Consider the following 27196-nt stretch of genomic DNA (forward strand, 5'->3'; position numbering starts at 1 on the left):
TGGTATTCATGAAGCATCAGACAGCTCCAACTGGTTCTACATACAGGCTGTGGATGTACCTCATGCTTTATATCTCATGAAGTGTGGCTGAACAATCTTCTTGCAATGGCATTATGAAAGCTTATCAAGAAATACATGCCTTGCTGCATCTGCTCAAATATCTTTTCCATTCTGAGTTTTGAAGAGAGCAACACAAAAGCCCCAGCAAGTATGATCCTGCTCACAAAAAGGGGAAAAAAAAAAAAGAGTAGATGAGTTTTATCTTATAATTATCACATAAAACTTGATCAGGTTTAGGCATGGATGGGTGGAAAGAATCCCTATGTTGGGCAACAGCCATTTGCCTAATGTGCCTAAAGTATAGCAGCAATGCGACAGTGACCCCCTGCCAAGATGGGAAAGCGTCCCAGCTGTTGTGTATGTGTTGTGCATGTGTACACAAGAAGTTTATTAGAGGCTATTCACACTTCAGTGGACCTTGGAGATTGCAGTCTTTATTATATTGGTTAAATGAAGCATATAACATTCTATATTTCTCATACAAGAAATATTCATTCATTTGTATTTGTTTTTACAATTCTCATCTGTTCTTATTGCTTTGTTTTACTGAGAGCACATCAACATTTCAGGTATTTTGGCTGGGCTGGAACTGGAAGCCCAGGGGCCTGAAGCAGCTAGAGTATTTGCAGAAGAAACAACTTCAGTCTGGGAACAGGCAAAAATGTGACTGCCATGTTAAACTCTAAGTAATACTTGTTAGGTTGAGCATAGTGCTGCAAGTACCTGGCAATGCTACTTTTGTATTCACAGTAGTAAACTTCCATGGTATTATTCTGTGTTTCCTGAACTTACTAATTAAATCTATAATCTGGGGAATATTTGTGCTATACTCTGAATTTGTAGTGCAGTTTCTGTGTGCTGTGTTGAAGCACTGAATGGAAGGCTCCCACCTGGATTTCATTTGTGTATCTCTGACAATAACGTGAGGGGGTTTGGATGTCACCGTTTTTGAGAATTAGTGATATATTTCTAATTCTTTGAAGTTTAGGGTTTCCCTTGTTTTTAAATTTTGCTTACTATAACCTAAGAATGGCTGTGCTGCAGTAAAGCAAAAGTCTAACCAGGCCAGTCTGTCATTTTTTTGACAGTAGCCTGCAAGGGATTCCAGGGGATTACCTCTTTCACCAAACACGATCCTTCCTACTGCATTGCTGGGACAGAAGCATTATTGATGTGATTTGAAGAGTCTTCTAGTGGTTTTGGTGGAACTAGTCCCATATTCTTGATGCACAGAAGGCACTAATTCAGCTGTAATGTGGTGGGGTTTTTTGAAGCAGTGCTTGGTTCCACATCTGATAGTCACATTAGTTGGTAAAAAAAAATAATACCTGCCCATGATTCTTTTTAAATTTAGTCCATCAAATATGAAGAGCACATAAAAGCTAATGTCAGCCTTCAGTTTAAAGGATCATTAAATAACTTTTCTAGTAAACTGCTAAATGTCTGATCCTTGTTAAATCTTGAGACTTACAACGGATCATGAGCGTTTTTCAAGAGTCATTTTCTGCAGTCCTGGTACTATTTCTTCTAGAAAGTCTGTGAACTTTTAAGCAAGTAACAGTTTTCAGTTTCAGTGCAATAAAGCTCTTGGTAACGTATCTCTTGTTAGCATTAGCAGTCTGTGAAGTGCATTCATCAAGAGTGATTATGCTTTAAGAATAAGAGAAAAAGAAATCTGCTCTGCATCCTAGAGGAAAAGAAAAAAATTAACATGTTGTATAGCTTTAGATTTCTGAAATGACTTAAATGTGGTCTGCAGGATATTTGCATTCGTAAAGAATAGTTGGTTGTGCTTATTGCCTCCCTTTGCCTTTTTTTTGACTGTCAAAACACAGTGATGCTTTTCACGATGTATAGCAGATGGATAATGAGATCGCTGACAACTGCAGCATTCAGAATCTGTTGGTAGAAGAAGGCAGGACTTTAAAGAAGAGGAAAGGTTATTGGGGCTTCATTGCAACAAAGACAGGTGATAGAAGTTTGGTTTCAGTCAGGAATCAGGAATAATTTATTTTTTCCAAATTAGATAAATTTCCACTCTTCGTGCTATCTAGCAGTCAAATAAAATCTTTCAGAAAAAAATTATGGGGATGTCCTGTTGCATTCAAGTGATCACAATGAGTTACAAGAAAGGCAAGGTCATTATACAGTTTTTCAGTAAGTATATTCAGGCTGTATTGCATACACTTAATTCAGCACAAATAGCAGCCTTTAAAAATTCTGAAGCAAATTATAAACTAGCATCAGCAATACCTATCATTCATATACCTCTGTAATAGTGTAAAAGGAAAAATAGGTTGGCAATGCCCTTAATTGGTTGACTGTTGAAGACTGAAATTTAGAGGAGAGAAACCCCCCAACTATCTCCCATTGACTCCTTTTGGAATCTGCCTACTTACTTGTCAGTGTCAGTCCATGCACCTGATTTCTAGTGCTGCGATTCTCTGTTCGCCTGGTTTAATAGATTCTGTGTTTAGAAGCTTGAATCTCCATTTTCACATTTAAACATTAATGCTCATAACAAAGGCCAAATTCTATAAACGCCTTTGTTTGTATGTATGAGCTACTAGAAGTTTCAGGTGTGTCAGAATGGAGTGGTTTTTCCACATGTTGGTCTTTGCTGAAGCCTGAGAACAAAGAATAAGCCATCTTTAAGTAGAATACAATTAGAATAGATTAGACTAGACTAGACTAGACTAGAATAGACCAGGTTGGGAGAGACCTTTGAGATCATCAAGTCCAACCTATCATCCGACACAATCTAATGAACTAAACCATGGCACCAAGCACCCCATCTAGTCTCTTCCTAAACACCTCCAGTGATGGTGACTCCACCACCTCCCTGGGCAGCACATTCCAATGGCCAATCACTCTTTCGATGAAGAACTTCTTCCTAGCATCCAGCCTAAACCTCCCCTGATGCAGCTTAAGAGTTTGTCCTCTTGTTGTTGGTGGTTGCCTGGGAGAAGAGACCAACCCCCACCTGGCTACGACCTCCCTTCAGGTAGTTGTAGACAGCAATAAGGTCTCCCCTGAGCCTCCTCTTCTCCAGGCTAAGCAACCCCATCTCCTTCACCCTCTCCTCATAGGGCTTGTGCTCCAAACCCCAAGGATTTGGGAAAAGATGCATAGTCCTTTATCATCTCTTTAAAAAAACAACATGGCAGCTTTTCTTGGGCAGTGAACATGCAGCAGTAGCTCAGAAGCTCCCTGAGAGTCTTGTCTAGAACAATTCCCTCGGCTGTGATTTTGTTAAAGCAGTTTTCCCTTCAACATGTAACAGAGGCTGGTACTGAAACAAAGAGGCAGGACAGCAGCATCCTCAAACAAAGTGTATTATTATTCTTTACAAGGAAGGTTGTGTGTGACCTCCTGGTTTTTTTCTCTCACCCCATTTCAGCAGGTGGTGCTGGCTTGCTCAGGGACTATTTCAGTAGATTATATACATTAGCCAAGTTCTAAAATACACCCTTGCACCATAGACTACCTAAAGTATAATAATCCTTTAATCTGTCCACTGCATGACATCTGGGCAGTGATTTGACACAATAATTCATGTTAATTGTGCATATCAGTATGTATCAGAGGAGAGCATCACCACAGTGGAGAGATGAGGATTTAGGAAAATGCCTGTGAGGCAGTGCCTTGGATCAGGGCAAAACTACCTGCATGTAGCCGGTGACCAACCTGCCACTGATGTGTCTGTTTAAATTATTTATATGGGAATAATATTATCCTGAGATAAGCACAAAACAGAATAGGAGGGGGAAGATAAACTACCAGGACCCAAGTTCCAGAAGCACATTAATATTTACTTGATAACTCTTTATACCCTGCAGTCAGCACAACAGATGTGTTGGTGTTTTAAGACATTATCATTGGTTTTAAAAGGCAAAAAAGATGGTCTTTCCCTCCCTCACAGCTCTGGTAATCTCAGATGTTAGCTGTGTGTGCTGAGGGGGAGGAGATGGAGAGCCAAGCACTGGTAGGAGAAGAATGCAATTATCCCAAAGCCTCCTAACGGGCATCCACTTCTTCCTTCCAGCTTAGCTGCTCTGACCACAGTCTGGGGGCTCGTGGGACATGGACCAGATTGAAAAAGTGGAAGCAGACAGATGGTTATTTGTAATCATAATGTAAATGTAAATCCTATAAAAATGTTTTCCTTCTAAGGACCTGAAAGCTGTTGTATTGGAAAGCAGGATTAAGACATGGATATCTAGCCTAGAATAATTTTGACCCTGCCACCTTCCCTCCTACCCCATAAATGTCGAGGCTTTATCTCTGCTTCCTTAAAACAAATTGCTGGACCCTTGGTCAAGGAAATTAATTCAGTTTCCATGTAATTCACTGAGTTTATGAGCATCAGTTTGTCCAAGGTCTGGATTTCAGTCTAAGCTGGCAGGTGCTGGTAAGCAGTTGCCTTGGTAGCAAGGACTTCTTTTTTCTTGTTTCTCCTTGCTCTGGCAGGTGCTTGGCCTGCGAGTGTTTATCTCAGCACTGCCATTACTAGATGAGCTAGCTTTCTGTTATTATGCTCATGGGTACCTGTGAATGGCCATACAGGACTTTGCATGCCTTAAAGACTAATGTGACAGCTCACAGACATCTATCTTGTTTGAGCAGCCTCAGCTTGTTCAAGCAACAAAGAGACCGATCAAACTTTAATTAACTTTTGTCCGCAACATCGTTGTAGTCAGTGTGTACAATTTAGCTGTCCTTTCCAGCTCTCTGGCCCCTTGGTGCCTTTTCAGACAGTGTAGTGTAGCCATCATGAAACCTTTGCCCTCCCAAGGCTTTACTTATCAAAACGTGAGGGTATGTGAGCTACTGTCAAGCTGGGGAAAGGGAGCAGCTCCCCTCTGCATCACTGGCACCATTGGGACTGCACAGCACACTCCAGAGTCCTGCTCTGTGAGGAGACCAAATGCACTGAGGTTCCAGCATGGGCAGGCAGGACAGGTCAGGATGCAGGCAGTCTTGCTCTTTGGTGTCCCTTGTTAAATGTGGGGTAACAGCCATGCAAGAACAAAAGGAGCTGCATAACTTGTGTTAAAATTAGAAAAAAAGGAAAATAAGAACACAGGGTGAGGGAGAGGAGCCTGATGACAATGTTTTGCCACTTTTTGAAATGCTAGTATGTGTTTCCTGCCAAGAGGGCCCTTAGGAGGGCTGGCTTCTCAAGTGAAAAAAAAGAGCCTCTTGCTAGTGTGTGGAGAGAGTGTTCTGCTCAGGCACACCAATAGTTATTTGGAAGTACTCAGCAATTGCAGATAATTGGCTGAGGAATATTCTGCAGCTCTCAACCATTTTTCTGTTTTCACAGACGATTGTGCCATTAGATATGGTGAATGCACTAAGCTGTGCTGCAAGTTTTCCATTTTCTGTGCTAATAAGTGTGAACTGAACTTCCAATTGATGCTTCTTTCTTCTGTAGCTTTCTGTGGCACTGGAGTGGGACAGCTGAGCTCACTAGCTCAGGCTTTGGTCTCCTCTGCACCCACCTTTCCTCTTCCCTGCTCCTTCTGTCTTAGGGTGTTTGGATGTGCTAGGATAGTTGTGCTGATCAGATTAATGTCTGTACTTTGTATCATTGTTATATGTATGAAGACAGGCTGAGAGAGCTAGGGTTGTTCAGCCTTCAGAAGAGAAGGCTCTGGGGAGACCTTATATCATTCATCAAGTACCTGAAGGGCGTCCAGGATAACTGGAGAGGGACTTTTTACAAAGGCTTGTAGTGAGAGGATGGGGGGGTAATGATTTTAAACTGGAAATTAGATTTAGATTAGACATTAGGAGGAAATTCTTCACCATCAAGGTGGTGAGGCACTGGAACAGGTTGCCCAGGTAAGTTGTGGAAATGCCAACCCTGGAAGTATTGAAAGCCAGCCTAGATGGGGCTTTGAGCAAGCTGGTCTAGGAGAAGATATCCCTGCTTGTGGCAGGGGTGTTGGAACTATGTGATCTTTAAGGTCCTTTCCAGCCCAAACCATTCTACGATTCTATGACTGACTTAAAAGCACTGAATCATATGAATCATCAAATCATAGAATCATAGAATGGATTGGGTTGGAAGGGAACTCTGAATAACATCTAGTCCAACCCCCTCTGCAGTAAGCAGGGGTATCCTCAACTAGATCAGGCTGCCCAGAGCCCTGTCGAGCCTCATTTTGAATATCTCTGGGGATGAGGCCTCAACCACCACCCTGGGCAACCTGTTCCAGTGTTCCACCACCCTCATGGTAAAGTACTTGTTCCTAGCATCCCATCTAAATCTGCTCTTCTCTAGTTTGAAACCATTGCCCTGCATCCTATCACTGCAGGCCTTTGTAAACAATCTCCACCCTTCCTGTAGGCTGCCTTCAGGTACTGGAAGGTAGCAATCAGGTCTTCCCAAAGCCTTCTCTCCACCAGGCTGAATAGTAGCCTGTGTCCTCTGCTCTTTACCTTGCTTTTGTCTTTGCTTTTATTCTCTTTGCCTGGCTTTACCTGGCTTGTTTGGTTTTGCTCTCTCTAAGTTTACAGTAGTCCCCATCTTCCTTTCTGAGTTGTTTTCTCTTTTTATGTTCCACACATTTTTCTCTCATTTTTCTCCAACTTGTTTTTTTCTTCAAAACACAGAATTCTTTGGATGGAAATAGTGAGATATATCTATTCAAGATTCGCATATGTGCCAAGGTACAGAGCCAGATTAAGTAAACCCCTTAGCATCAATTTTGTCTTCCATTCAAGCTAGATTTGCAGCAGGACCTGGGTAAAGGATTGTGATAAAATCAAATCACCTCTTAGCCTCATATTCTGAGGTTGATTGGAACCTTACACAGTTGTGAGGATGATTCACAGAAACTTAATGTAATTTGCTGTGTATCACCCCAAGAAATTCTGTCTGTCAGCTTTATATAGCAGTGTGAAGTGTTAAAAAAGTGTTAATATTGCTGCCAGGAATGAGGAGTCAGGAATGTGAAGTCATTATATTGTGGAATCTACTGATTTGCAGAGAAGTTCTGTAATTGTAGAAAGAATTAATCCAATAAAAATTAATATTTGTCTTGTATGTAATAATGATAATAATGAAAGAAGTTGATATTTATTCCTTTGCCAGTTACATGAAAGAGGTCATAGCATTGCCTAGAAGTACTTTTTCTTCCTGTGCATAATGATCACAGAGTCATGTGAAGATGCTTGCTAAAATATGTGATTCTGTATGAATTTTTTCCCCCCAGTTCTTTCTCTGAAATGGCTGTGGCATAAGCTTTGCAGAATGCCCTAATGCCAAATGCCAGTACTGTTTCTGTGCATCTTGAAGCTCTATAAATTTAATTTCTGTGCATGAGTGATTCATATTGAGCAGAAATATTTTAGGGCTGAGTATTTTATTTGCTGGGAAAAATGTGCCAATTAGCTGTGTTACCTAATAAGTCTATGGGTTCTTCCCAGAGCTGCAATTATTGCCAACTGCATCCTGTTACTTTTATATTTCAAAAGCAAGACCTAAGTAATCACTCCTTTTTGTGTTAGAGGAGGAATTAACTTCCAATTAATTCCCTCCTTCCTCTGGGATCTACCTGTGTATCCCAAGTTCGGTAACAATGAAAGTTACCTCATGTGTCATTTTGAGTGCTGCATGTATACACTGACCTCAGCCCATTCAGAGACCAATTCTTACGTGTATTAATCATGTTTTCCTCTGGCTTATTACAGCGCAGAAAAATAGTCAGTTCCAAATGTTAGAAAGGAGCACCTTTTATTAACAATAAAATCAGTAAATTATCTCAGCTTATGAAATGAGACTGAGCAATTTCTGCTGAACTCTTCCTGACTTGCCCCTTCACTGGGATACAGTGTTTTCTAATTTCTCAGAGGGCCCTGGTTCCATTAAGGGTGAGAACTGTTTTAAAGCTGTAATGAAAGCCATACGTAGCTGAAATTCAAGGAGGGGAAATGCCCTAAATTCTATTTCAGTAGCTCATCTAGAGCTATTTTCAGTTTTATGTTTATAAGAATGTCAATTAACCTAGAGAGTAGGACACACATGGAAGAATAATAATGAAGTGGGTATCATTTTAACATACTGAAACCAGCTAGTTGGACCTAATCCTTCTTTATAGAGGCTTGATTTGCATAAGAAGCTGGCCTGTGTTGCCTAATTTAGTTCTCCAACAGCTCGGTGATTTAAATGCTCTTTTCTCAATGTAATAGGAGAGTACTGGTCAAAGATGCAGAAATATTAGAACAAAAAAATATAAGTATGAAAAATATAAAAGGAAAACATCAGCTTGTTTTCTGACACCTTTCAGAACTGGTGATCACTTCAGCATGTATTTGGTGATAACAATAACAGTAATAACAACAATATTATAGAATAGACTCATAGAATCAACAAGGTTGGAAAAGACCTCAAAGATCATCAAGTCCAACCTGTCACCCAAAACCTCATGACTACTAAACCATGGCACCAAGTGCCACATCCAATCCCTTTTTGAACACCTCCAGGGATGGTGAGTCTACCACCTCCCTGGGCAGCTCATTCCAATGGATAACAACTCTCTCTGTGAAGAACTTTCTCCTAACGTCCAGCCTAAACTTCCCCTGGTGCTGCTAGAGACTGTGTCCTTTTGTTCTGGTGCTGTTTACCTGGGAGAAGAGACCAACCTCCTTGTGGCTACAACCACCCTATAGGTAGTTGTAGAGAGCCAGAAGGTCTCCTCTGAGCCTCCTCTTCTCCAGGCTAAGCAACCCCAGCTCCCTCAGCCTCTCCTCATAGGGCTTTGTGCTCCAAACCTGATAATCACCTAATAATGGTTGAGAATTTTGTGTTTGTTTAATATTGTGTGTATCTGTGTCTTCTATCTCCCCACTTCAGTGCTGTCACTTCTATTGATTTTTCCTTTCTTTCTCCTTATGTATTGCATTAGTGCTACGGGACGACTTCCGCCAAAACCCTACAGATGTTGTGGTGGCAGCTGGAGAGCCTGCCATACTGGAGTGCCAGCCCCCTCGCGGACACCCAGAGCCTACCATCTACTGGAAGAAGGATAAAGTCCGTATTGACGACAGGGAAGAGCGGATCAGTGTAAGTACAACTCAGGTGGTTGCCTATAGACACCAGGCCTACACCGAAGCCCTGCAGCTGAGAGCAGCAGAACTTTACAGCCTTTCCCATAGGGGCTTAGAATCATAGAATCAGTAAGGTTGGAGAAGACCTCAGAGATCATCAAGTCCAACCTGTCACCCAAGACCTCATGACTACTAAACCATGGCTTCAAGTGCCACGTCCAGACCCCTCCCTTTTCTTAGGAAAAATGTCAATCCTCATGCAAGAAGTGCAAGAACTCTGCATTGCCAAAGAGGCAACAAGAAATGTCATCTTTGAAATGCAAAGCATCTAATGAAGAACAAACAAACAAAAAAACCCAACAACTCTGAAATGCAGTTAAAATTAATCAGTCAAATAAAATGTGTTCTAGAACTTCTTAATGATATTTAAGTGTATAGGATTATAATTTTAAAGCTATACATATATTTACAGTTTAAACTTTAAAATCCCTCTGTTGTGGAACTTTTTTGCCAATGAGGGCATATGTTTTTAATATCTTTTGTTTATCTGAGGTTAAAAATATATTCCTTGTTTTGAAACAGATACGTGGTGGGAAGCTGATGATCTCCAACACAAGAAAAAGCGATGCTGGCATGTACACTTGTGTTGGAACAAACATGGTGGGAGAGCGAGACAGTGATCCTGCAGAGCTGACTGTCTTTGGTAAAATGACTCAAGCTTTTGTTTCTCTTTCACTGCTAATGTCATAGGCTGAGATGACCTGTGTGACTCATCAAGATATGAGACACATCAAGGTTAGCAAAACACAATTATGCTGCTTAAGCTGCATTTCACAGTTTCTGAAGAAGACCAGGTTTCAAAGACTACAATTTATAATCATGGAGCTGTGATGGCTAAACATTTTCCTTCTAATCACATAGTTTCAATCTAATTGGAGGTCTGTAGTGATATGCATATGCTCAGAGATGGTAATGCAGGACATAATGCTGTCCTTCATAAAATTACCAAGTGTAATTAAGCTACTTTTAATACAGTTGACAATGCCTGCTTAACAGAGATTTGGACCAGTATTGCCTATTTAAATAGTTCCTTATTCCTATGGGGTTGTGAAATCAAACCTTTATAGGACAGCACAAAAGAGCTCAGTTGATCTGTAAAAAGTCATTGGAGAAAATCCCAAGATTAGCTTTTTGAATATATAGAGATGCTTTTGTCATTTGTTTTTTTGAAGGGCATGAAGCAGTTTTCCATCCTGGTAGACAGGGCATCATTTATTTTTTTTCATGCTGCTGAATGAATCTGAAATGAGTAGATTTACTGTGTGAAAGAGCTTTCTAACCTGATGAGCAAGGCAAGATAGTTAGGAACATTTCCTCTATGGTTAATGGTCTAGAGCAAGAATGGAGTAATATTGAACTTGGAGCTGGATCCATCCTGCCAACAAATAGATAAGAAGCAAAGCTGCAAAATTCTGCCGTGATACATTCTGCAGTCATGACATTTCTATTTCCAATTAGCTGTGGTTTTCTAGGAATTAGTCAAGAGGTATTGAGCAAGCAAAAGAAAATCAATGAGGAAAATACCCTCCCTGCTAAAGAAAACATGTATGTGCATACAAAAGAGAAAGAGAAACAGTGTTACTGTGCCTTCCTGCTACACCTCTCTGATATCCTTGGTATTGGAATTCCAAACTGGACAGCTTGTGATTCCAGTAAGATTTATCCTATCTGAAGCAGGTGCTCTTAAATTTTTCCACCTTCTGCCAAACACGGTGCCATGGAAAGCTCAGTCACACATTTTGCCATCTGTATTTGCTTGTATGTGCAATTCTGTGTTTCTTTGTCCAATTTAAAACAAAACAAACACACAAAAAACCACCACAAAACTATTATGGGATTTACAAAAGCCCTAGAAAAGTTTCTGGTCACACAATTGCCAGGGTTGGAAAGGACCTCAAGGATCATCTAGTTCAAACCCTGCTACCATGTGCAGGGACACTTTCCACTAGCCCAGGTTCCTCAGAGCCACATCCACCCTGGCCTTAAAAACCTCCAGGGATGAGGCTTCCACCACCTCCCTGGGCAGCCTGTTCCAGTGTCTCACCACCCTCATGGGAAAGAACTTCTTCCTAATGCGATAGACAAGAGCTATGAGTGATTGATTAGGATTTGCTGATCTCCAGCATCACAAGACTTGTAAAGGCTTTCGCTCTGCTTAGTCTTTTGTGGGTTCATGGAAGCATATGTCCTTTAAATCATGGACTTATTATACCTTGCAGAAAACCACAGAAAACATCTCTATTGTATTATTATGTCCTCTGCAGCCAATTCATTGAAGTTGTGCCTTTATACAGATGTAAAAGAGACATGAAATATCTTCTTCATCAGTTTAAGTACTGATAATCTCTGGTAATACTCCCTGTGGATAGCAAGCAGATTGCAGTCCTAAACTACAAAGCCTTAAGAAATCCTTAAGAAAATAATTTGTTAAAAAGCATTGAAGTAGAAATAAAAACTGAGATATGCATGTAATTTCAGGTCCTGCAGAGATATCAAAAGTAGTAGGTTTTGCTTGGCCTGTAAAATACTAAATAGCCAATTATAATATTCTGATTTGATGATTATTATTTTTTGGGGGGTACAGGATTTAATCATAGCAAACAACTTATAAAGTACAATCTAAGCCTATTGTATGAATTCTGAACAAAATCAGCAACAAAGGAAATTAAATATTTGAATTCTTCATTATTGTGTTGGGCTGCCTAAACAAAATGGTGTTTAAAATTCCTTTCCTAGTTGGGTATCTTCTATCTAAAATTCCCCTTCTGTCTAAGTATTCCCTTCCTATCTTCCTTTTTGCTCTACAAGAACAGCATTCAGTAAGCAGGCTCTCAGGTTATGATCTGCTGTTTAACAAGACAATTCAGCTATCCCTATGCCTGTTTTCTGGCTGCCACCTGCTGTAAAGCTCTTTGACGGTGCATTGTGCTCACTGTATGGGCACGTTCAAGTTGGTCCTTCTCTGCTCCGTACAAAATGAAGTAGCAGAGCAGTTGCATTTGCTTTGTTGACCCCAGGCAGCAGCTCATGGATGAGTGAATGCATTCACAGTGCACTGGAGGGCATTATCCATGATGTTTCCAGGAAGCAATGTACCTACTGGACAGTCCAGCGAGTCTAAGCACACACTATAAACCAAATAAATCCGACAATTCTGGGAAATGTCAGACTGGCTGCTGATGTTCAGACTGCATTTACTGAGTATAGGAAAAACCATACATCTGTCACAGGTTTGAGGAACATGGTAATAGTGAAAATATTGAGAATAATATGCTAAAAATAATACGTGTTTTTCCTGTGCCCAACTTCAACTGCTTTCAACATACTTGAAAAGGTACTATATAACTAAAATTAAGATATCTTAGCTAAGAGATTTATATTATTTAATAAAGTGGCTGGCAAGTCTACAGCTGCTGCTAATTCTGGAGAGGAATATGTATTAATTAGCTGTTTGTTAATGTCTGTATTCCTTTTTCAAATGACAAACCCCTAAACCCTTTCTGTAGTGTGAAGGAGGCCTTAGTAAAGACACTAATCTGTAGGGTAAGAAACCATTTAGTATTAGTTCACAAACTTTTTCAGGAACCAGCCACATGTTAGTTTTGCCTTTGCAAGTTTTTCTGTAGTACCTGAAGTTAGTTTCTGTATGTGACTTGTGATAGATCTTTGGCTCCCTGTACAGTGAATTTAGCTTGAGGCATTGCCCCTGGAAAAACTGATTCAGTGTGGTGAACCTGGTGTCCCAAGGGGAAGAGCATGGAAGCCTAGCCTGAAAGATGACACCTTTCCTGAGTTTTATAAAAAACAACAACAAACAACCCAGCAAACAAACAGGCAATAAAATAGGAAGTAAGACTCTTGGAAAGTTAAAGGAGAAATCAGAAGTTCCTGTGTGAAGAATGCATTCACTTGGCTGGATATGCTGAGAGATATGTATGGATACTTCATGTAGAACTTTCACAAAACAAGTAATGTTTTTTCAACCTTCTCAGTGTAGGAAGCCCAGTTTTCCCCACTTAGGCACTGCTGACAGCATGCTGTTAGTGTCAGTGTAGACCGCATTTCCCAGGTCATGATTCTTCTACTAACAGAAAATTGCCAAATTCTCCCAGTAAAATAGTGTAAACCAAACTGATTAAATAAGCAATACTTCCCAAAATTATTCCTGTGTTTTGAATACTGACAATGAATGATGCATTACAACTTTCGGAGGTTTTTCTTTTCAAGTACTATTGCAAGTTTTTTGCCTTTATGAGGTTCCAAAGTGTAATCTTGAAATTAAGGAAGAAGATAGGGTCTGTCACAGAGTAATTTGGCCTTTAAAGGAATTTAATAACAAATTCATCAGTCTCAATGTTCATGAAAAGAAACAGCATGGTACTTCATTATTATGGATGAACTATTCTAAAGGCCAAATTCAGAACTGTAAGTGATACAAATTAAGCTACTCTGTTTGTGTTTGGGCTCATAGCCTTTGGCTGAAGAGAATTAAAGCAAGATGCAAAACAGAAACAGTTTCATTCCAATTTGCAAGAAAGCTTGGTTTGTAAATACTTAATATGGAGCCAGAAATTAAATAAAGTAAGAATTACTGCGTATGTTAACCTTCTGTCATACTACTGCACCATTCTCATATAATTTTTCCAGTTGTTTTAACTGTTTCAAGCTCTTTTTTTTTCCTCCTTTGGACTTAAAATCCTATGTTTGAAAAGAATGTACAAAGGTATATCTTGTATATTGATTCTGAAGCTCACTGAAATCAATGAAAGCCTTAATGTATCAACTTCAAGGACCTGGCATCAAGCAGTGGGAAAAGATATATTTAGAAGAGCCTCAGAAGAGTATAAAGTGTAACTAAGAAGAGTACAAAAATGTCTTAAAAGATATGTCAATTCAGACATACTAAAGATTGTTTTGGATTGATCTTTGATTTTATCTTTGGTACCTGAACCTTTTTTTCAGCTAATAAGGTCCTGTGGGATGAAGAGATATTTTTATCTAATGCTTGAAGAAGTATTTGTGTTTGATATTCTCTAGACATTTTCAGGCTGAAAGAGATACCATACTTCCAGAAAAGGTGTACTGTGATTACATGATGTTAGAGAGAAAAAATCCAAAATCCTTTAATAAAGATGATGTTCCCCTTTCTACTTGCTTGAGCTCTGACTATGTGGAAGCCTTCAGCAGAGTGTCATGCCCCAGTGTATCCTGGAAATTAGTCCTTGAAGCTTTTCCAGTCACGTGTAAAATCTGCCAAACCCAAGTATATAGACAGAGAAACTGGCAGTGCATATTTTGTCCTTCAGAGCAAAGCTCCTCTACATTTTCTTCAAATCCTTCTGTTTCCTGCTTGCAGTGTATTTGTGGCCATTTGCAAAAAAAAACCCACCCAAACCAAAACAACAAAAAATCCTGTTTGGCTTTGCAGTGTTTGTTATCCACAGATACTGACAAGCTGGGATACTGCTGTGAAAAACAGTCAGATTTGGTCTCCAAAGTCCGTAACTAACGCTCAGTAAAACCAGAATTAACACAGAGAAATCCACTAACAACTGATAAAGAATAATTCTAGTTTGTTTCCTTGTGTATCTTATCAGTGCTCTATGCCTTTACTGTGAAAGTTCATCTCATCTTGAATACTGCTTAGAATGTAGAAGTTTGTAATTTCTACACAAGTGGTTATTACTCAAGAATGGAAAAGTGACTAAAATGATGCAGTAGAAGAAGGCTTTTAAGTATAACACCATCTGCTTTTCCATTGTATTTTCATTTATTTGGCCAACACAGGTAAATTTAGTGTGATCCTGGTAGCCTGTCTTCCACATCTTCATTTTCAGCAGAGTTTAACTTCATCCAGCTCATGCTGCAGTTAGTGAAGGATCTGTACTCAGCAGGACAGCATTCTGAAGTGAAACTTCTGATGTTTCTTCTTGGTTTTTTTCTCTTTACATCAGAACACTGAAATGAAATAAAATATTTGCTATTAAATCCCTCCCTAAAGCTTTTTAACTTGTGTTTTAATGCCTCTTTCTAGAATACAAAAACGTTTAAAGGGATTACACCTTTTCTTCAGCAAAGCAGAGAAAACTATTGTAAATCAGATTGAGCCTCTACATTATGGAGACCATCAAATTCTTCACTTTAGCAGTTGTCTCAGCAAAGAAAATGTATTAAGGTAGTTAGGATCATTTTAATTAGATTGAGGTCCCATATATGGCTGCTTAACTTCTTCAGGAACAGAGAAAGGGCAATAATATATCTGAAGGTCATCTGAGTCTCTCTAATAGACTGTGATACTCAGACCAATTGTTAAACAGAGAAAAAATTGAGTTCTGAGGTTAAGTTGTGTCAGCACCCAAAGCAAAGAAAAGATTTTCCTGTGTTTCTGGTTAGGATCAGTTCTGTATGTTTTCTTGCAGCAAAACTCTTAAGCGCTGTAGCAGATTGTAGGTGTGTGTGTCCAGGTTGCCTTAACAATCTCCTTTTATAACTGGAAGCAAACTTTATTCCGAAGTTATAAAGGTAATAGCACGGCTGGTAGACGTGACATATAACCATGACCTATTTTATGGTTCCCTCCAAAGATTTTTAATATTCAGCAGAGAAAGTCTGGAAAGTGGGTATGTTATTTACTCAGTGAAAGCTTATAAAATAGCTGTATTAATTTTTGTATATGTATCTGTGATTTTCATTTATTACCCTTTGTTGTTCCTCAAATAGACTGTGTTCCAAAGAGTGTTGAAAAAGTAACAATGTTGAATTATACCACAAGGCTTTATTTTCTAGCAAATCATTTGAAAAGGAAAAAAAGTAATCATACTTTACTCTCAAATTTAGCTCTGAAATTAAATTTGGCCTCCTGTATGCAGAAAGCTTCTTTATTTAGCATGCTTGGGCAAGCAGCACTCTGTCTCCTGAGAGATTAACATTGTAAGCAAGTTATGCAGGTGACTCAAATCCAGTTAATCTCACATAAAGAATGTTAATTGCATTGGCAATGGCATTCACTCTGATCACTTTATAGCTGTATAATTAGCTATTGGACATATTCAAGGGGTTGTCTGAGTGATACAAATACAGGAAACAGCATGAGAGATAACTTGTTCTTTCCTGATTCACACTGTGCAGAATGTGGAGATGATGGAAAAAAGGAATAGCAGTTATTGGTATTTGCATGTCCTTTCTGACTGGGATCTGTACTTACATAGCTATTTATTTTCTAGCAAAGTCTTTAATGTTTTTGAAAATACACAGTTTGAGAAGTTGAGCTGAAAAAAAAGACCAAAATGTATATATACTACTAAATTGTTTTGATGCAGAATCAAGTGGTTTACCAAATGACATTTGGACCAGCAGGGTTCTCCTCAAAATGTGAGAGGAATTGAATTTACTTCCTCATCCCCTGTATAGCAACATCTCAGCCACAAGTAGCAGTTTCATAAACATGCATACATGCAATTTCTTAGCTGTTTACAGGCAACTTTTATTAACATGTTCTTTTATAAGCACGGCTGGGGAGCCTCCTTCTCTGGAGACGATTAAAACCTGCTTGAACATGTTCCTGTGTGACCTATTCTAGGTGATCCTTCTCTGGCATGGGTATTAGACTAGATGATCTTTCAAGGACCCTTCCAACCCTTTGTGTTCCATGATTCTGTGTTTATGTGAAAATGATTATTTTTTTTAATGCAGACCAAGCCAACGTAACAGAGAGTCACTCAAATTCAATACGGATGAACCAGGGTGTCTAGATCACCTGTTAAGATGCAAATCCGGCTCTGGATTTCTTCATTTAGCATCAACACTTGGAAAACCAATGCCATAATATAGAGTATATTGTGTATGAACTTGGTGAAGGGATTGGTCTGAGATCTTCTTAAGTGAGAAGTTGTGAATAAGATACTGTTGCAGACTTACAGAAACTTTCATTGAGATAATCCCCTCTAGATCCACATAATTACAGACAGGCAGAGTGCTTTGCTTAGCATTAACAGCTGATGTTTTTCTTGCTTTTTCCAGAGTTAATAAGTTTGTCAGACTAAAAAGCTTTATTGTTTGTTGGTTTTGGTTGGGTTTTTTTCTGTTTTAAACTACCAAAATGATTCATTCTTCTCTAAGAATATTGGAGTTCCTGCATTTTGGGGGTGAAAGGGGTAATTGGGTATAAACAGGGAAGGATGTGAAGGAGAGAAATGGAGAAAGGTTTTTTTTGTCCTGAGCAATGCAGGTCCTACTTACTGAATATCAGGGACATAAATTTGGTGGAAAATAGATACACTATTCCAGAGATACATTTTTTTTCTCGTCCACAGAATTGTCACTAAATTTAGCCATTTATGGATCTCTCTAAAAAAAATAAATCATCAATTCATATGCTAGAGGCACCAGGTAGAATGCAGGCCTGGACAGCATTTTCCTGAGACTGCATTCCACTCTTGCTGCTGTCACTCTCCTGGCATGATGCTTAGTTACTTCAACTGATTTTTCATGTGTTAATTTTGTGGATTGGCTGTATATGGGTGGCACAGTGAAAAGAAACTCTAGTTCAAGTGTAATTCACATAGAGTGAAGAAGAGTCATTATGCTGTGAGGTACAAAGAGGTGTGATGTGTGGAAGGGAAACTGGACTTGTGAACTTGTTGGATTCCAGCTTTCAAAAGCGATATTCTGGGCTAGAAGGAGACAAATCAGCTAAGGAAGCAGCTGGCAGCTGGAAAGAGCTGGCACAGACAGTGGCTGGAATGGAAGTACTTCAGGCACTGTCACAAGCTGGCAAAGATGCATAGGTGAGAATAATAGCAAAATTATCTGGAGACTGGGAAGGGTTGGAAAACTACATGCACAGAGAAGGAAAAATCTGATGAAGCCAACTCAGAACAAGGAGTTGTAGTGAGAGTTATATATGGCTTGTTCTGAGACTTGAACAGGGAATAAAGAGAGATTTCAAGGCACAGGGAAAGACTAGAAATGAATTTACTTGCCCAGACGCTGCTGGAACCTGCAGGTCCTGGGCAGGACAAGAAGTAGGACAAAAGGAATGGCTTGAAAGAAATGGGGAGAATTTCTTGCCCCTTAAGACATTTGTATCTCTAGCATCTGGAAAAAATGCTTAGCTTCTTAGGCTTATCTCTTCTTCTGCTAACAAAATATGTATTTCCCTGCCAATAGATCCCTCTGTTAGTATCATGGAATTCCTGTGTGATGCTGTCACTCTGTTACATAATTGTTAACAGGTGGTTTTCTTCCTTATTTTCTGACATAATACCCTGATTTGTAAAAGTGCTGAACATTTATTGGCTACAGCTGAATTCAATGGAAGGTGAGCTGTATTCACACACAAAAAATAATTGGCATTTTCATGTCAGATTGAGCACCAAAATTCAGCTGATTATTTTTTTACCTCCCGTTCTTAGATACCAATCTCACAGTAGAGAAGAGCTATGAAAGTAAGGGAATTGTTTACAAAACATTAAGATAGGTGTAATGGAGATCATGAGGAAATTAATAATTCCACCTTTGAAGTTCAGGAGGCCACCCTCTAAACAGCACCACTGAAGCAAAATATTAAACACCTGCTCATTAAATGGATACCAACAATCTGGAGATGTTTGGGGGTGAAAAATGGTATGTGTTCATATAATTGCAGCCAGTCCTATAAGGCATAAACAGAAAGGGAGTGATTAAAGGGCACACAAACAACCTTAGTTCTGGCACTGAGATGTTGCATGCTGGATTTTGCAACCTTATTAATGTTCTTTTAATGCTTTTATTATTTGGATATAGTAAACATGGATAACTAACCCATAAACTCAGCTCTGTAATTATCAAGACAAACTGCCTGAGTCAGACTCTGGTACTGCTTACATCTGTGTGAATTTTGAATCATTTTTTAAGTGACATCATACCCTTCAACTTGCTGAGAGTGAAATGTGAAAGGTAGTGTTAACCAGTTTTAAATGTCTTTGTAATAAATCCCTGTCCATAGGAGGGAAATCCTGCTTCACATAAACCTAGTCTTATAATGGCTTGGGTCTAGCAAATAATTTATGACAATAAAAGTGTGATATGGCTAGACCAGGACAGAACAGATTTTTTTTTGCAATCCAAAGGCAATTTGGAAACAAACCCCAGTGATATCCTTTCAAATGAAATTGCTGATACTTGGAGTTGTTACCGATAGAACAGAGTTCAGATTGTGGCTCTGCATCTGGATTTTAAACAGACCTGTACCACATTATGATGATTAATAGTATTTGTAGCCATGCAGGCTAGCATAACAAGGGTAAATAGAACTTATTATTCAGACCTTAATTTAGTTTTCCAAGTTAGTGATGGGGATCAAGGAAGCTTTGACCTCTGTACAATAGTCCACAATTGGCTGAGATGCATAACATGGAGTTTATGTTTTCCTCCAAAGCATCAAGATATCGATTATTGCGAAAGGCAAGCTGCCTCCATTAGCAGCTCATATATCACTAGAGTAGGCAGGATCTTTTAGATCACTGTGTGTGTATGCAGTGGTGCAGAACCAAAACGTCCACATAGGGTGCAGACCTGTGCACTGGTGTGGCAGGCAGGCAGTCAGTACTGGCACAGACTTTGTTTCGGTGACACTTAGCTCTTGCATGGGGTCCAGATGTGACAACCCCTGCTTCTGCAGCCTGGGAGTTGTCTTCTGAGCTCTTTATGCACATCATCAGTTCCACTTGTCAGAATTTGTGGAGCTCAGCCTCCTTTCTTCATTCTGTGGATCAGTGAAAAAAAAAAAAGATGCTGAAAAGTCAAAAGTGTTCATTTCAACCCTCTGACTCACTAAGGAATTTTAATGTCTCTTTCAAGAGCGGCCCACATTTCTCAGGCGTCCGATTAACCAAGTGGTGCTGGAGGAGGAGGCTGTGGATTTCCGGTGCCAGGTCCAGGGGGATCCCACACCCACAGTCCGGTGGAAGAAAGACGACGCAGACTTACCCAGAGGAAGGTGAGAGCAACATTTGTATTCCCCACACTTTCAAATTGCAATTGCAATTGAGTAATGCTGAAATCACTTCCTACTACTTAGGAGTTTGTTCTTTGACATTGTGGCCAAGATTTATTTCCCATATTGCTGGTCTTTGACACTAATAAATGGTTCCAGAGCCAGACGAGCAGGGAAACCCAGTCAAGATTGAGCTATACAAGTCATGGATTCCTCTGGAAAGAAGTGATGCATAGGTATTGTGAGCAAATGGGTATTGCAAAAATTTCTGGTGAAAGTAAAGTGTTCTAGGAATGCAGTAGCAGCCTTCATCGTAACATGCTGATATTAAAACAGTGAAAACTTAGCTGGAATATTGCAGAACCACTCCGTTACACTAGCAAGATGACCTAGAAGCAGGGCACAGTGATGGGTTTTCTTGATTCCTTGGCTTACGTCTAAGAGAGAAATCTTGCTCTTGAGGAAACAACCAAAGTAGGAGAAGCAGAAAACAAAGTTGAAATCTGGAAAAGCCCCCTTATGTTGAAGAAAGATTTGTTTAGCCTGGGAACAAACCTGGAGAAAATGCCAAAGGAAGCAAGGGGTGAGAGTCTGTCTTGCACAAGACTAACAGAACAAACTTTGGTCTGTACTTTTTGGGAACTCTTTCTGGTTTTGACCCTGAATCCTTGTTAGATTTAAAAACTCTTAACACAGAAATAGGTCTCTGAAAATGAATGAGGACCCAGATCTTCATAAATCAACCAGTCCTGGCCCTCTGAGTCCTGATGGGTCTTTGCATAGTGCTTTTAATTTCAACAGAAGACATGAATAGTATCTTTCTTTTCTTTTTAACCCCACCACAGTTGATTGTTCTTTTCCATCAGCATTGTTTAATCCTAGGATGTTGCCAATGGAATTTGAAGAAAGGAAAAAGAAATGATCTAAATATTCTGTTATTCACACAAGTGCTTTAAACACTGGACTTATGCAGGCTGGCTGCTAGGGTTGTTTCTGCTGCTCAAATCATGACGCTGAGATGGTATTTGTAGCTAGTTTCTGTCAGTGTGTATTAAGTGTGCTCTGAGTGCACTACAAGAGTAGGCCTAACTAAACCAAGTTAGACATTGTTGTTTGCTTTCTTTATTACAGTATGTTGTAAATCTTCAACCCAACAAGGTGAGAAATGTGGTAAGACTGTTATCTGGCAGTCATGTGCTAAATGTGTCATTTACTGTCGCATACTTCCATGGAAACCAATGGCACAATTCCTCAAAGTCATTCAGCACTTGGTCATGTTTGTGTCTTTTGTTTCTCAATTCCTAAATCTTAATAAAAATCCCCAAACTGAAATTAGAGTGTGACTTTGTTTCCCCATCCTACTCTGTAATGCCTTACTGTATATATATACTCTTACTCAACTCTATATATGCCTTACTGTTCTTCAGTTAAATATATTAATGTAATAATCATCTAGGAAAAAATGTCTCTATAAATCCAGGTATGTATGCATATACATAGAAATACTTACATTTAAAAATTAATTTCCTTGCCATTTAAAACCATTTAGATAAGGACATACCTTCTGTGCTAATTATATTGACAGATATGCGTACATGTAGCACATATTATCTTCAAGAGGGTACTTTTGAGTGACAGGATGAATTTTTTCCTTTCCTGGCTATTTAAGTGTGCTTAGCAAAGTCCATAGTAAATACATTGTGCCTCTGTGATTTATTCTGTGTTACTTCTGTTATTTTAAGTCCTATATACTTCTAGGTATCATAAGCAGAAGTAATAGATGATGAACCAACAGAGCTTTTGTTTACATTGCACTTTTGTTTGTTGTTGTTTGTGGGTTTTTAAAGACTATGTTTCTTCATTTACTTTTGTATCTTAAAAGTGGAGGTATATCTTCAATTTTGTCTATCTCCCAGAGGGGACCACCTCAGATGACTACCACTGCCCTTGCCTTTCCAGCAGGCTACCACCTCCTGAGCCACGTGGATTATAGTCATCTAGTAGAGTCCAACATATACACTTCTAAAGTCCTGATAATCAGGACTAAGTTCTTTCTTTCCTGAAATGTATCATTTGTATACCAAGATATATGATCTGAGTCTTCCTTGCCTCAAAACCAGCAGCCTGTGGTGCATGATGTTTAACTGAGGAAGACAAACTTGGAATATCTAACAGAAGAGCCATGGTATTTTTCTGGATTTTTTTGATGCAAGCAAAGAAATTTGCCCAGAGGTAATCTGAATGAATGGATGAATTAGCAAATGGTAATGTAGTAATTTTATAAATTATGAAGAGAATCTCTAAAATTTTCTTCCTTGATGAAGTGGGAGAGATTTTGATATTTTTTTTCCTTTTTTTGAGGTAGTACTGAGTTATTTTTCAGCTTGTGAGCTCCTGCATGAAATAGGAAACTGTCAGGGAATTCCCTTTGTTATTCTTTCTATGTGTGTAAATTCCTCTGAGCAGATCTGTGTAGCTATTTGTCTTACAGCTTTCAGTATCAGTTTCCTGTTTCTCTATCTAACAGTGTCCTTTGAACTTTATTAATCTGTTACTGTTTTTTTTTCAATAATTTTCTTTTGGCTTCATCCCTAGACTGTAAGAGAGTTATAGTAGGGACCTGTTTCAACAATTGCTGCACACTTTTAAATATGTCTGTTGTTAATTCATCTTTCTAAGACTCATTCATTATGGAAAAGTGGGAATTTTTGTATGCATTTTGTTTCTGTCATTTGCTCCTGGTGAATTCCAGAATCAGTGATACTAGAGCCCGAGGAGGTGGTGGAGTCGTCATCACTGGAGGTATTCAGGAGGAGACTTGACAGGGTGCTTGGTTGCATGGTTTAGTTGGGTGGGTGGTGTTGGATGATAGGTTGGACACGATGATCTTGAAGGTCTCTTCCAACCTGGTCTATTCTATTCTATTCTATTCTATTCTATTCTATTCTATTCTATGCTATGCTATGCTATGCTATGCTATGCTATGCTATGCTATGCTATGCTATTCTATTCTATGCTATTCTATTCTATTCACTCTAAGTGACCGCATTGATTTCTGTCATGTTCAGAAAAAACAATATATACTCTATTAGAAATCCTGCTCTGTTTTTCCATCCTACTCTCTTTTAGCCTTTTTTTTTATTTTTTCATGTGTGACACAAGTGAAAGCAAAGAGAAAAATAATCACAGTGATTTCTGGTGACAAATATAAAAAGTATTGCTGCACTGACTGGTGTGTTCAGTAATAATTGGGAAATAATTTCAGGCTGTTAGAGTTTTAATTATAAAGGTCCCCGGTGAAAAAATAAGCATCTCCAGTTGCAAATGGATTGAATGAGGGGGAAAAAAAGCAACTTCTAAAGAAATCATTATGTTTGACTGGGGGAAAAAATAATTTGGCCATTCCATTGAATTTTTTATGTAATTATCCATACATTTATGAATAACCATTCTTTAAAACTGAGAGTAGTTGGACATAAGTGTATCCTGAGGATGCAAGACTTCATTCCAAATTTCTGCTAATTTAAATTAATGATCTGAACCAATTATGGTAGGCTGTATTATGAATTTAAAACCTTACAGCTATTCTTATAGTAGAAGTTTTCAAAATGCCTAGGAAAAAGAGGTCTCACTAGAAAGCAAAGGAAGTTACTTAGCCAACATCCCACACACCTGATTTGAGATTTCAATTACTGGCATATGCCATGGAGCTCTTCTGTGTATGACAGAGTAGGAATTAAGAAAGCAATGACAATGGCTGGGGAGGGACTTCTCAGGATATCAGGCAGTGATAGGACTAGGGGGAATGGAATGAAGCTGGAGGTGGGGAGATTCAGGCTGGATGTGAGGAAGAAGTTCTTCACCATGAAAGGGATGAATCCCTGGAATGGGTTGTCCAGGGAGGTGGTTGAGGCCCCATCCCTGGAGGTGTTTAAGACCAGGCTGGATGAGGCTCTGGCCAGCCTGATCTAGTGTGGGTGTCCCTGCCCAGGGCAGTGGGGTTGGAACTAGATGATCCTTGTGGTCCCTTCCAACCATGACTGATTCTGTGATTCTGTGACAAGGACCAAGTTGAAATCATTGTGAGTTATATATGCTAACTGTTTTCATAGTTCTCTTACATTGTTGTAATAATGAATTAATTAAATACTTCAGAATTGAAAAATATTTTTAGAGCCTAAACCAATCTCAGGAAATTAAAAACTTTCCTATTAAAGTGCTGGCACAGCACCAACAGAGAGAAACAAAGTATAACATGAAGGCTAGGATGCAGAAGCTTTTTTTCCAGAATCAGTGACCCAAGACTGAAATGCAGTGCTTAACAAAGACAGAGGTGCATGGTGAATGTTTTATTTCAATTGCTCTAAAAATTTGTCATCACACGGTATCTTCCCCAGTGCACAGAGGCTAAGGAATAGTTAATCAAGTATGACTCATGTTTTAGGCTGGATGTTAGGAAGAAATACTTCCCAGAAAGAGTGATTGGCCGTTGGAACGGGCTGCCTGGGGAGGTGGTGGAGTCACCATCACTGGAGGTGTTTAGGAGGAGACTGGATGGGGCGCTTGGTGCCATGGTTTAGTTGATTAGATAGTGTTGGATGATAGGGTGGACTCGATAATCTCAAAGGTCCTTTCCAACCTGGTTGATTCTATTCTATTCTAAAACTACTGGAGATGAGCAGGATATTGTGGGCTTACCAGACCTATGCCTTTGACTGAAATACTAGGTTCCCCATTTCATGAAGAAAAGCTTCTTCTCATGACAAGTGACACAAATTGTACCGAAGTGAGTCACATAGTTGTGGCCATGTGTAATGGCTAGGACCTATGAAAATGAAATATAAATTGTCTTTTTGCATTTAAGTCTTTTTCCAGCTACACGTTCAAATAGCTTTCACTTTGATGTCTGCTTGGCATAGATTTTCTGCTAAGGAGCTGAAGGTCTCCTCTGTAGTGAGGAACTTAGGATGGCTTGGATCAACTTTCGATTCATCTGCTTTTTAGTCCTGGTAACAGGAAGAAAATGATATATTTTGAGAGGCTCCAGTAGGAGAGTGGCATATCTATGACTAGCAATTTAATAAAATTTGAATAAGGCTTGTACAGTGTTTCACGTCTTCAAATCTTCTAGTGAAGCTGAAGAGAGCAGCTGCATAGTCTGTAATTACACAGCAAGTAAGACGAATTTCAATTTATTTATTTATTTAAATTTTTATTTTTTTTTAGGAAGTGAAGAGATTTTCAATTGCAAGTTAAAATTTATGACACGCTATAATAACTGTTTAAACCTTTTATACATAGGAAGCTAGCAGAGCCAGCTCTTTGGAATGGTGAAGTTAGCTCAGCAAATGTATTTTTCAGTTGCCTTAAAAATGACTGAGTAGCAATCACATGGGCTATTTTTCTTATTCTTTTTCTTTCTTTCTTTTTTTCCCATTCCAGCCCAGAACAGCTGGTTTAGCTTAGTAAATACATCTTTAATGAAATTACAACCTGCTTTTGTAAGTTGCATTTACAGACACCATCTGATTAGATGGATATTGTACTAGAGATGAAAAGTGACAACTGCACCGGGAGGAAGAGGTGTTTGTTTTACACACCACCCATGCAATGGGGTGTAGGCAAGCAAAACCAAGAGTGATGCTTCAGAACAAAAATGCTGTATAGTTTACACAAAGTATATTGCTAAGTGTTAGGAGATTGTAGGTGATGAAGTGACACAGTGCAGTGAAAAGTATAAAAAGCACAGTAAGCTTTCTTATGTACCACAGATTAGGAAAACTCATTTAAATTTTGGGGGGAAAGATGCATTTTTAATGCATAGACGTAACATATGCTAAGATATTTGTTAGTTCCTCCAACAAAAGCCCTTGAAGATGTTGGTCTTGCTATGTTTTAAAAACTGGTCTATTTGTGCCTGAAAAGTAATTGCATACATGTGGGCTGGGCAGGAGTAGAGTAGAGTAGGGTAGGATAGGGTAGGATAGGATAGGATAGGATAGGATAGGAAAGGATAGGATAGGATAGGATAGAATAGGATAGGATAGGATAGAATAGAATAGAATAGAATAGGATTGAATTGAATTGAATTGAATTGAATTGAATTGAATTGAATTGGATTGGATTGAATTGAATTGAATTGAATTGACCAGGTTGGAAGAGACCTTTGAGATCATCGAGTCCAACCTATCATCCAACACTATCTAATCAACTAACCCACGGCACCCAGTAATGTCTGTCACACTTCTGATAGGTGTGCATCTTCAGTAAGTGCTATAATTTCTGTGCTTTCCTCCATAGCTTCCTGTAAGCTCAAAATTAGAGGTAAATGCTAAAGTTTAAAAAATTTCTTGCTGTCTTCCAGGTGCAAATCTTTGAAATAGACTCAAATGCAACTGAGAGCAAGCCTTATCCAAAAGAACTCAGGAAAGTTAGATTAAGAGGAGATCCGCAAAGGGTCTGATAGCCAGAGCTGTTCTGCATCAATATTTCTCATGATTACAGGATAAAGCCCTGTGAGTGAGAGAGAAGACAGTAATTTTTAACAGTAAACACAGTACTGCATAATTCTATTCATATTCTGTGAATGGGATAGTGAAGTATTTAACTACAGCTTGCTCTAGATACAACCAAGTGGGGAATGACCTTTCATTAAAATATGAGTTAATAACACTAGAGCACTGTGTGCTTTGGTTGGATTAATCTCTCTGCAGATTGTAACAAAATACAGTCTAATGTGTATTGAAAATTAATTTGACTAAAGAGTGTGTTTTAGTAGTGTAGTGGATATAATCTTTGGTTACATCAGCAAATTTCTGCTGTAATTAATAACAAGTAATGGCTTGAAATAAAGGGTCAGGGAAAAAGGATGGGCTTGATATTAGCTGTATCATGTGCACTATTCATCACTTCTGGTTAGATTCAGCGTGATTTACATCATGCTCATCATCTTTTGTTTCATAAACTAAAGCATCAAGGAGAGATTAAGTCTCTTTATGAGGAGCACAGAGGAGAAGATTGGATGTTCTTAATAGCTTGTCAAAA

The 27196-nt window shown here is 39.0% G+C and overlaps 1 protein-coding gene across 11 annotated transcripts in view; it reads left to right on the top strand.

Moving 5' to 3' along the window:
* Nucleotides 1-27196, top strand: part of ROBO2 (roundabout guidance receptor 2) — a 930309-nt gene that overhangs the window by 772274 nt on the left and 130839 nt on the right. For all 11 annotated transcript variants that reach the window (XM_054165756.1, XM_054165759.1, XM_054165758.1 and 8 more), the window contains exons 3-5: nucleotides 8976-9133; nucleotides 9700-9820; nucleotides 20017-20155. In XM_054165756.1, coding sequence (XP_054021731.1) covers nucleotides 8976-9133; nucleotides 9700-9820; nucleotides 20017-20155 — 418 coding nt within the window. The remainder of the gene's footprint in view (nucleotides 1-8975; nucleotides 9134-9699; nucleotides 9821-20016; nucleotides 20156-27196) is intronic.

The sequence above is a fragment of the Dryobates pubescens genome, chromosome 12 (assembly GCF_014839835.1).
Source record: "Dryobates pubescens isolate bDryPub1 chromosome 12, bDryPub1.pri, whole genome shotgun sequence".
Classification (NCBI taxonomy): domain Eukaryota; kingdom Metazoa; phylum Chordata; class Aves; order Piciformes; family Picidae; genus Dryobates; species Dryobates pubescens.